Here is a 12,155-nt window from a genome sequence, read left to right on the forward strand (position 1 = left end):
TACTGTATAATTCAGCTTATATGAGGACCTTAGAATAGTCCAATTCATAAAGGTAAAATAAAATAGTTGTTGATGGGAAGTGGGGGTAGGGGAAAGGAGATGTTTTATTTAATGGGTAAAGAGTTTCAGTTTGGGGTGATAAAAAAAGTTCTGAAAATAGATAAAGGTAATGATTGCACAATAATGTGAATATAAATAATGCATTGAACCATATCCTTAAACATGGTAAATTTTATGTGTACTCTAACCATAACAATAACAAAAAGAATTATACTCATGTACCAAAGTTATGTGATAACAAGTTATTGTAATCTGAATTGGGTGCTTAGATGGATCAGTGAGTATCACTGGATTGGTCCAAGGTGATGATGTCATGGTCAGGTTGTTGTAAGTTCCCCCTCCATTAGCCATTGAAGGTCAAATATGCTGGAAATCCTGCTCAGTGAAACAGTACTTCTGAGTTAAAAGCAACTATTCAAACATACGTGCTCACAGAAATATTTATGCTTTGCCACCCATGACCTTAGGTGGATGACGTTTCCCCCTCAAAGTAATTTTTGGCTTGCTCGTTGTGTAGATTTGTTTAAATACGGCCAAGTGTATGCCTTTGCTAACCGTAATCTTACATCTCTGCTACACAGACATAGGTGCAGTGAGTGAAGGCCATGACCTTAGATGAAAAGCTTGAACTAAATCCTCAAGAACCTCAAAAATAGTCTTTGTGAACCACGAATGCAGTCATACATCTGCTTAAAGATATTCAGCCACTGCAGTAGCAGTAGCTTGTTATTCACTTGATTCCGTTTATTCCTTATCATAATTTTATTATTATGTGTTATTAATACTCCTTTTTCTTTCCATTGTCAGAGTAATCGGAAGGCTGCGTCAAACATAGACGCACGAGACATGGATTTGGGCTCCCCATTCGTTCTCCCAGACCGTTCTCTAATCCGGTCATCAGAGTGCTGGGCACTGTGTGCAATGCTGTTTCACTGTCCATTTCTCTTGCAGTTTCACCACTCTGATTGCCTTTCAACCTGGCTACTTCATTTCATTGCCACTAACTACCTCATCTTCAGTCAAAAGCCTGAATTTCAGGATCTTTCAGGTAGATTGCCAATTACTGTGTTAAAAGAAAACTTTGTGTTGTTTGTTCTTATATTTGGGACATAATTTGTAGGAATAGTGGTTTTTAAAAATTAAAAGGTCAGTGTAATACATTCCTTTTACATATGCAGAGTGGTACCTGAGGATACATTAACTAGTCACCCGCGCTGTGTAAGTAGCTTTGTGTGTATTACACAAGAAAGTTTTCTAATGATGAGAGCGCCCCTGATTTTAAATACATTTTTCCCTGAAGTGTCGAGATAAGGAACCCTCAGGCAGCATTTGGAGTTGATACAAAATATCTTGGCTTTATCTACCCAAATCAGAAGCAAAATTAAAGCAGTGAAGATTGAAAAACATTTTTATTGTAAAGAAATTGTAATTGTTGTATATTATTTATAATATATAGTTCTGTTGTAGTGATATCTCTATTAAGTATATCTATCTAGGAATTCACAGTATTACCTGGGAATAACAGTTTTGTATAGATCAAAGAGTGCCCCAAAACTCACCCTGGCCGGGTGGTTCCGTTGGGTAGAGTGTCATCCTGATAAGCCAAGGTTGCAGGTTCAGTCTCTGGGCGGGGCACGTACAAGAATCAACCAATGAGAGCATAAATACGTTGCACAACAAGTTGATGTTTCTCTCTCTCTCTGTCTCTCCCCTTTCCTTTTTTTTTCTAAAATCAATAAATAAAAAAATATTTTTTAAACTTACTGAGCAGAGAGTATGCATAGTGTGATTTTAAAGATAAATTATAAAGATTAAAACCAATCAAAGGTTGAGCTTCTCAGTTGTTACTTAAGAGGAAAGAAAAAGAAAATAGACTAGTTATCAGGGTAGGTAATCACTGCAGTGCAAAGATCTGCTCATGTTATTAACTAGAATAGACTCAAGAAATAATCCAACTAGAAGGAAACTAAAAGATCACCTAGTGAAGTAAATTCAGGCTCTAAATAGAGAACTCTCCTTGGAGGTGCCTGAAGGGCTTCTGGGGTGGGGCAGAGAGTGTGGAGTGGGTGCAGGGAGAGGAGGGGGTGAAGAGAAATGCAGGGAAGAGAGGCTACATTTACACCTCTCGGAGTTTTCCCTCTCACCTTCAACCAGAGTAGCTCCATTTCTGTCTCCTTTATATCTTAGCTTTCTACATGTGTTTTACTTGTAAAAGAGAACCTGCTGCTAAAAAACCCCCTGAGAATCTCTGGTTTCATTTGGCTACTTGTTGTACAGTTAAGGAAACCAAAAAATACAGTTTGGGGCAGCTGTCTTGGCAGACGTTCAGCCAGTCAGCAAATACTGAGTGGCTGCTGGCAGCCTCTTCACATAGAATTCAACTCTTAGTGCCATAGGGGAGCATAATAAACCAAAGCAGAACAATAGGTATTTACTAACCACTTGCTTTGTGCAAGAAATGAACACAAAGTCCATGCATAAAGATAAGGCATGTTTCTGCTTGCTGTTCGTTGGTAGGGACATTCTTAAACAGTTATTTTTTTTCAGAAGCCAGTTGAAATGAATGGACATTTTGATTTTAGAAGCACCTTCATTTTCCCACCTCAGGTTACCTTCATTTGAAAACAAAGAGTACAGTTATTTTCCACTTACTACCTTGCAAAAATGTATGATGCACATGGAGAGTGCTGTCACAGCCTTGGGAGAAAGATGCTCTGTAAATCCTTCGAGTTACTAATTTTTATTTTATTAGTTACACAGTGATTTATAAGTGTGCTCTGACCACCTGGCGTAGTGAGAAGCAGGACCCCAGGGCGTGTTTGAACAGGCAGAGTAAGGAGATGAGGTGCGTCAGTGGTTACCTTCTGCTCCTTCGGGGGGACTACAAGGTATCACAAGTGCTCCGCACCAGTGGGACCTGCTCTGTGCAGGACCTGCCGTGACCATCCTTGGGGCAGAGATAGAAAAGCCTCTGTGGATAAGGAAAATCTGATAGTCTGAACAGGTGGTCACAAACTGGGAGTCTGTGGGTTGAAGGTAGCCTGCCAAGGAGTTTTATTTAGACCACATGGTTTTTGTTTTGTTTGCTTGTTTTAATTTAGTGTCAGCATTTAAAAACTGTAACATTGTCACTTTCAAAAAATCCAAAATTTTGGCCTCTTTTGAAAAGTTGTAAGATCCGGCTGCTCTGGGCCCATCTTCCCACATGACAACCCCTGGGAATAGCAGTAGCTGCCTGTGTAAAGGAGCGTGTCCTCCAGGCTGTGACAGTCACTTCTCCTCTCTGTTGCCTCACACTTGGCCTACTCCTCGTGCGCACCTGAAGTTCAGGAGGGTTCTTGTCACGATCACTCTATAGCTTTCCTAAAGAATTGCCTGTTTTCAGTTTCAAAAATTACCGAATTATTATTAGAATAGTTTTAACTGAGAATTTTTCTTATTTAGAGTTATTTAGAAATTCAAAGGTGAGACTGGAAGAGATCTCATCAATTCTGGCACTGATGCATCTCAGTTAAATAGCTCATTAAATATTAGACATTTTTTATACTGGACTCATGAACAAATAGCAATGCACAGGGATATAAGTTACCTTTGGCATTTATGAAATCATTATTCTAGTTTAATTTAGGTGAATATTGTATTACACATTTTATATTATAGGGGGTACTTTTTGTCTTGTGTTGTTGGTGGTGGTGGCCAGAGCTCATCTGTGATAACTTTTTTCTTTTATCTTAACTGAGGGAGCAGTTCTATATCACCTTTGCATCCTGATGAAACAAAAATGAGTTTCCCTGAGCAGCTAATTCAGTTCTCCTTGTCTGGTCCCCACAGCCTGGATCCAGACCTTGTTGATCCAAGTTAGGGTGGGTAGAGAGGTGGGGACCGACTTAGCAGAAGGAAGCCTGAGTGCCCCCAGAAGGGAATAATGATGAGAAACAAGCTGATTCACCCAGCGAAATACCAAAAGCCTTCAACATCCGAGGGACCAGGTGTATTATAAAGCAGAATGAGGTGTGGGGCTAAAAGCAAGACAATAACTTAAATGTTGATAAGACACTTTTACCACATACCATACCACCCAGGCTTCTCCTTCATCGTCACTGGAGATGGGAGGTTCACCCCTAAAGAAATGAAACCCAAAAAGTTATAAAATCATGAACTCTGAGCACAGTCGAGTTAAGCAGGGAGCTGGACTGAAAACATGGGGCTTAGGCGAAAGTGTGCACATTCCATAGCAAATGTCCAGCCTCCTTCCTGCATCCAGATTGTAGAATTCTGGCAGCCATGTGTTTGCTACCTCCAAACATGTGCAGCACGGAATTAAAGCATGGTGGGGGCGGGGGGCGGGGAGCCAGTTGCAATCCTTTGGGAATTCTTTCAATGAACCCAACATTAATCTGCTCAGTGGTGCTTCAGTGTATTCATTCCACCAGAGAGCAAGTCTAGCCCCTGCCCCAAAGATTCCCAAAGAGCTTTCCAGTATCTCACTCCTCAATAGAAAGAGATGACTGAGGATCAGCAGATATATGAGTCAGTGTCCAACCTCCAAGACAGACACCTTGGCCATTCGCACAGAACACTTCCCTTCTGACACTTCTGCTCACGAAGTGTGGGGGTTTTACCCCACCCCAAGTGGTTGTCCTCACCACCAGCTGGGTGACCCACCATTTAACTCAGTTCTGACACTCTACCTGGAGATAGTGGGAGGGTCAGATCCCACAGGTTAAGGGCTCAGTCCCACAAGACTGTCTCCCACCCCACTTCAGACATCAGTTGCAATTCCAGTATTTCCGACCAACTGGTTATAGATTAGAGGTTCCAATGACTCCTTCCTTGGGTTCAATTAATTTGCTAGATGGGCTCACACACTTACCTAAGTTTACCAGTGTATTAAAGGATACAGATGAGCAGCCAGATGAAGAAATGTATCGAGTGAGGTCTGGGAGGATCCCGAGTGTGGGAGCTTCTGTCCCAGTGGAGTTAGTTGGGGGGGTCATCCTCTGCACACAGATGTATTTACCAACCTGGAAGCTCTCTGAACCTTGTAGTTTTGGAGTTTTATGGAGGCTTCCTTGTATGGGCATGACTGATAATGAACTCAGTCCTTTTCTTAAGAAAATGTAGGGGGCAGCAGGGAGGCATGGCTGAAAAATTCAAGCTTTTAATCATGGCCTTTCGGTGACCAGCCCTCATCCAGGAGCCTAGCCAATGTTGCCTCATTAGACTAAGTGACACTTTGTCACCCAGGAAATGACAGGGGTTGCAGGAACCTTGAAACAGGGGTTAAAGACCATGTATTAGAACAAAAGACACTCCTAGTGCTCTTATTGCTGAGGGAATTACAAGGGTTTCAGGAGCTCTAGGCCAAGAACTGGGTAGAGACTATTACATATGTATATTTTCTATTATCTCACAAGAAGGAACTTAGAGGGTTAAAGAGACCAAAGGAGTAGAAGAAAACCTTAAAAAAAAAAACCTTTAAAACTATCCTCAAAGAATAAGAAATATACACCCATAAAAAGCAGGGGTAGACTATTACTAAGGAGAAATGGTAGATGTAAAGACAGAAAGTAGGGGGGGTGCGGGGGTTGGTTTCCAGGGCCTGGGGGAAGGGGTGGGGATGAAGCTCTTGGTCACTAGGCCGATTTCGGTGTTGTGATTTGAAAAGGGTTCTGCAGCTCAGTTTCACAGCCACATGAATATACTTCAGGCTATTCAGCATACACTGTGCACTTAAAGTAGTTGAGGTGGTCTATTTTATTTCATGTGTATTTTACAATTTACAAAAAGCAGTAAAAGAATAGTCATTCTTGGAAATTTGAAATATGATAGCAAAAACTCAATAAAATAGTTGAAAGCTAAAGATAATGAAATGTCCCAGAAAGCAGAACAAAAAGAGATATGGGAAAGAAAGTTAAAAAAAAGAAAAAGTTGGGGATTTAATACAGGAGGTAAAGATCCTGAATGATAGAAGTTAATACAGGGGGAAAAACGGGTGAAAATTAGCAAGAAATGATACAAGAGGTTGTCTATCTCAGTAGTGAAGGCCTTGGGTCAGCCGAGTGCAAGCGTCTGCTAAGGGCTCAGCTTAATGAACAAGATACACCACTGAGACCTGTAAAAATAGAAAGTAGGAAAACACTGAAAACATTACAGGATAAAAAAACCACATATTATTTACCAAGGACTATGAATCTGAGTGGTAGTGGAGTTCTTAGCAACCCTGGAAACTAGAAAACAGTGGTGTGCTGTCTCCAACATTCTGAGGAGAGTTTTTAACCAAGGATTCTGTACCAAACCAAATCAAAAATCAGATTGTGTCCGAGGGTAGATTGAAGTCATTTCATCATAAGCAAAAATACTTCTGATGTACCCACTTTTTTCAGGAAGCTAATAAAGCAGAGGTGTCAAACTCATTTTCACCGCGGGCCACATCAGCCTCGTGGCTGCCTTCAAAGGGCTGAATGTAGTTGTAGGACTGTATAAATGTAAGTACTCCTTAACTAGGGGCAGGGAGCTCGGCGCTGCCACCAGGTAGAAACAAGGTGCCGGGCCAGATACAACGAGGTGGAGGGCCAGATTCATCCCGCAGACCTTGGGTTTGCCACCTGTGTAATAAAGGTTCTGCTTCACCACAACTGGAGAATAAACAAAGTGAAGGACTGGAGTCCACAGTGGAGGGATCCAGCCCAAAAGCAAGGAGCAGGCCTAGAGAGCAGTAGGATGCAAGCTCTGAAGAAAAGGTCCCCAGGGCAGCAACGACAACACTGCAGGAATGCATAGATTATTTGGTAACTCTGGTTTGGTGTAAGATAAAATGGAGAGGATTTTACAGAGTTTGGGAGGTTGCCCTGGCCCCTGTGGCTTAGTTGGTTGGGGCATCATCCCATGGACTGAGAGGTCTCAGGTTTGGGGACATTCCCCTGTTAGGGCACATACCCAGGGTATAGGTTCTATCTCTGCTCAGTGTGCATGAGAAAAAACAACCAATTGATGTCTCTTGTGCATCGATGTTTCTCTCTCCCTCTACCTTCCTGTCTCTCTAAAAGCAATGAAAATAAATGTCCTTGGGTGAGGGAAAAAAAATTTTAAAGAGTTTGGAAGGTTGAGTTAGCTACAAAGAAAAAAAAACAATTAAATGAAAAAAAAATGAAGCAATGGACAGGATGTATCCTGGTGACTGATTTAACCAAAATTGTATTCAGTGATTTTGGAAGGCTTGAGGGAGGTGTAGAGAGCATGTAACAGAGCTTGGATGTCATCTATTAAGTAGGAAACTAATATAAACTTGATCCCAAATAAAATACATTCAATTAACTTTTTTTTCTAAAAATTTTAGTGGAAGAACGCAGTTTTGTTGAAAAGCACAGATGGCCATCGAATATGTACTTGAAGCAGCTTGCGGAATACAGGAAGTATATTCACTCCCGGAAATGCCGTTGCTTAGTGATGTAACCTGGCACTTTTATATACGTACACTTTTCAAAAATATTATTATGAAGAATGGGGTACCTCTGGGTTCCAGTAAATTCTTGTGACCGAAACATGGGCGTTAAAAAAACAAGCAAACAACAAATATTTTATGGTGTTAAAAATTACCATACAGTTTAATGAGTTTACTAGCTCTCTTCAACAAAAACTGTTGTGATCTTAAAAGGGAACGACATACACCATAGGCTGAATCTAAGGCTTGACCCTAGTGTGTGAAGCTGTTGTACAGCTACTTACTCCCTTGAAGATGCCCTGTTGCTTTGGTAACATTAATACCCACCCCAGTTAAGAAATGTGTAGCTTAAAAAATCATGTAGGATTAATAGTAACATTTTATCATGTCTGATTAATTGCTCTGTTAAAATAAGGGGCATTTAAAGACCTAGGCTGACTATTTCTGTAATGAAAAATCTAGGGGAAGACTGACCAATCTGAGACTTTAGGAATCAAAGGTTGTCTGCGATTTCGAATGTGAAATGACACTTAGTTCCAGATCAGTGACAGCGTTTGAACGCTCATGAAAAGAAAATTCTGGTTTTTGTCTGAGCAGCCCAACTGAGCCACCTTGTCTCCTCCCTGGGATTCTGATTAGGCAGGAGATCTAAGCAGGGATGACTCTACGGCCAGGCCACCTGTACAACTGGACAGGGCTACGGGCTTACACGGGCCCCTGCTTGTTCAGTGCTCTGCGGTCACCATCTTGCAATTCATAATAATGTTTGAAGAAGGGCCCTGCCTTTCCACTTGGTACTGGACCCCCCAAGTCACGTCGGTCTCGTAGTGGGATAGGTACTATGTTTTCTCGCTCCAACGTCCGTGTCCCTGAGAGCAGAGAAGAGGCGCTGCTGTCCAGGGAAGACGTGGAGGCTTTCTGAGGGGAGGGGAGCCTGTGGGGGTTCTGGGATCTTGGGGGGGATCCGTCCCACCCAGGGCCTCTGCTGCTACTTCACTGGAAGTGAGAAACGCCTTCTGTTGTCTTGCCTTTGAAACACTCACGGTTCTGTCTCTGTCACAGCCCAGCAAATACTTGCTCGTTCATTCTGAAAGGCCAGGATATTGGTAAAAGTGACTGACCAGTGTGACTTCAATGTGTATTTATAAAGATGCTCATGGGAAAAAATGGTTTTTTTAGAGAACTTGCTGTCGAAGCCTCCAGTGTTTTTGTTTAAGTGTGTTTACTACGATTAGGACGCTGGTAGCTCGAATTGTTTCTGGGGACCCCAAGGTTGTTTGATGAGGAATAGCATGAATTTGTCCTTCAAGATTACCCAGTGAGTAAAAAGAAAGGCTAGAAATGAGAGACTTGTTACAAGTAGAGAAAATGGTATTAGGGTAGAGGACAGAATTATAAATTCTCTTGTATTACTTGTGAACAGAATAATTACCCTAGAAACTCACAAACTGAGAGATGATGAACCTGATTACTACTACTGTGCTATTGTTAGTATCATTTTCATCTGTAAAACAATTCAGTATTGGGTATATTTTTCTTTTAATTTCTAGTTATTTTAGAATACATAGAGTTTCCCAACTGCTCCAAGGTTTGATTAAACAGTTTTATCCTATAGTATTGGAATCACATACAGTTAGTCCTTGGGTGTGCACCAGCACTGTCAGAGGGAAACAATAAAATTTTTCTACGTATTTCTTCCAAGAAACCTGATTTTATTTGAATTGTGCTGGTGAAGATTACTATAATGCATTTCATGGTTTTTGTACTTTGAGTGAATCAGCCGTTGGCACATCCCACTTGGTATGGACCAGCATTGTGAAGAAGAGAGACTGCGGTAGGTTTCTGGAAATCATTCACATTCAAGAACTTTTAAAATGCAGTGATAGCATTTGGTTCTTCATGGGCCTATTCTTACCCCAATGTTAATCAGAGCGCGTAAAGTTCTAAATCAGTAACTTTTAATCTAGGAAATTGAAAAATAAAAATTCAAAAGCAAGATATATTCTTGCAAGAACTATTTAACATTGAAAGGGACCACAGCTAGTGTTTTGGTTGGTTGACTGGAGTGCAATTGCAAGGCGGTGTTCTGTGGGTGCTCGGCGCGGGGTTTTCGTGAGAGAAGGCCTTTGCCATCTGCGCAGAGGTGACGGCTTGCCGGAGCTGGTCAGAACAGTGATCAAGTGAGTTCTTGAATCTAGATGAAAACTTCTGAATTAGTAGAATGTAAAATAACAAGACACTAAAAATAGCTGTTGTGGAGAAATGAGTGCTCTTTTGATTTTATTTTTAATTGAAAGCCTATTTCTTGATGAATGTGTGCTCTTTGCTGACCTGTGCTTTGACATATTTACCAGTCATTTTACTTAGAGAAGATGCTGTTTGGTGGGACTAAATCCTTTTCCTTCTGGGCCAGGTTTTCACTTCATAGAACCCCTTGCATACTTGTGACTATTCTGTGTTCATACTATAGGAGAGTAGGCTTGTAATATAAAGGTTTCAGTAATGGGCCTGAAGTTCGTCCAGTGCAAGGCAGCATGGTGGCTGCATCATGGGTCGCAGCAAAGGACTGAAGAATTGGATAAATCTGACCTTCAAGACTGAGAAACTTTTCAACTATAATTTTAAAGACTACACTACACTGAACAGTTAACTATACAAAAATATTCTCAAGAGTATTTTATTTTATTTAAAGCATCTGTTTAATTCAACCTTTAATAATTTTGCAAGGAAGGGTATGTGTGTATTTTAATATAGCCTGATCTGAATTTATATGTTTTTAGCTTTAGTATTTAACATTTTGTAACAAATAAACCTTTTTTAAAAAACAAGTTTACCACAGCGTTCTATAGTTATTTTATCTTGGATGTTAAAATGCTGGAATTAATTTGCCAATATTGCCTTATGTTTTTGAAGTAAAATTATGTCGCACAGAAAATTTCCATTATGTGTAAAATTTTTAGAGAATTGCTGATATTATACATGACTCATATGCATGTGATGAGAGAAAAAACTTATATCATAGCTTACATAAAAGGTTATATTTAACGGGTGTTACAGAATTTTTCTTAACAAAATAATTGCCTTTATTTACAAAAAAAATGTTTTGATAATTATTCAGCATAGAAGTGAGTCCTCCCACTTGCAGGCTTCAGTGTTGCCTCTGCAAAACAGTTAAGAATCTGGAACTTTCTAGAGCTGAGGAGCCTGGATAGGAGCTGAAGAAAGACCAGACAGCCATAATGTGTGGATGGAGAGTGCACTACGCAGTGTGGTCTCTCCCCGGAGGCTCCTGGGTTGTCAGTGAAGGCTGCTAAATCCATAAAGGCCTCCACAGTGCCACTGGAATTGTGTTCCTGACACAAGTCTGATCCGGGATCACACACTCCTAGAAGACCTCTGTTGCCCATAGGGGAACCTCCACAGTCATCACTGCCCTTCATAACCTGTCTCAGCTTTTCTTCTTTGACTCTCAGGACTGTCTGTACACTTGCACACTTCGTACACTTCCTATGGCTTGGTTTGGGTTCCCATTCCCTGTCCACTTTGCAGACTCCTGCATATCCCATAAAGCCCAACTTAAGCATCGTCTTTCTTTTTGCTTTGTCTGACTCTCCCAGGAAGAATTAGTTGTTTCTGCACGTGTCTTTCTTAGCTCTTTATTCACTTAGCCCTTTGTGCACTTACCGCACTTTAAGAACTCGTGTATTGGTGGTCTCTGCTTGGCTATAACTTGAAGCAGGGACCATGTCTCAATTATCTTTGTGACCCCTTCTCTAACCTTCTGCTAAGCACAGGGACTGACACAGACTGTGTGTCTAAAATAAATGGCACTGAAAAGGCCAGACTGCCTCAGCTGGAACAAGAGTCAAAACTTGCAAATGCCAGTGGAAAGTATGCTCACACTTGAAGGTCTGTTTGCTCTGTGTCTGGAGCAGCCTGAGTCAGTTGGCGTGAGAGCCGGGGCGACCGGGGCAGCTGGCTGTCTGGGGAGTTAATGAACATAGAGTAGAAAAGTGATCAACTGTTGGACCATTGAGTGGGGTGCAGAACATGTACAAAATGATCCTTGAGGACACCTCTGCCTGGGCATCTACTGCACACTGGGCAGCAAGATGTGTTTGGGGAACAGAAAAGTTCTTACTGGACATGATGAAGGGCAAATGGCTCCCAGTGTTAAACATAGTGTTGACTTTGCCAACAGTTCTTTAACTGTGTGCAAATGATGCCCCTGGAATGCAGCTGGCTGTGTTCTCAAAATCTTAGTTGTCTTGCCCTACTATTAGAGATAAACATTCAACAATGAACTAATGATCAGCATTAATATGAGAGGGTAGACATTTTCTCATTTACATGTTCAGAGAGCTCTCTTATTTACTCCCATTTAAGGAAATAGCATGGAGTTTAGTGGACACAATACCGGATCTGGCACAAATAATGCCCCTTGTTTAGTACAAAATCTTTTATTATGAAACTGTAAGCATGTAATTCTATAACATAACAGTATCACTGAGGCACACCATATGACAATCCAGGTGAAATGTTCAAATTAAAACTATAAATGATTACATCAGAATTATTGTCCTGCCAACCACACTCAAGCAGGTGTTACTTCTGCTGGACCCTGTATATTATTTATTTTTAAAAATTAAGT

General features: G+C 41.0%; 1 protein-coding gene across 1 annotated transcript in view; it reads left to right on the top strand.

The window, feature by feature from the left end:
- RHOBTB3 (Rho related BTB domain containing 3) overlaps nucleotides 1-10,329 on the top strand; it is a 51,984-nt gene extending 41,655 nt beyond the window's left edge. The window contains exons 11-12 of the mRNA XM_037032423.1: nucleotides 1,012-1,108; nucleotides 7,400-10,329. Of these exons, the coding sequence (XP_036888318.1) occupies nucleotides 1,012-1,108; nucleotides 7,400-7,515 (213 nt within the window). The 3' untranslated portion in view covers nucleotides 7,516-10,329. The remainder of the gene's footprint in view (nucleotides 1-1,011; nucleotides 1,109-7,399) is intronic.
- Nucleotides 10,330-12,155: the final 1,826 nt, after the last annotated feature.

This window comes from Sturnira hondurensis, unplaced genomic scaffold (assembly GCF_014824575.4).
Source record: "Sturnira hondurensis isolate 20B ecotype Veracruz unplaced genomic scaffold, ASM1482457v3 Scaffold0021354, whole genome shotgun sequence".
In the NCBI taxonomy this organism is placed as follows: Eukaryota; Metazoa; Chordata; class Mammalia; order Chiroptera; family Phyllostomidae; genus Sturnira; species Sturnira hondurensis.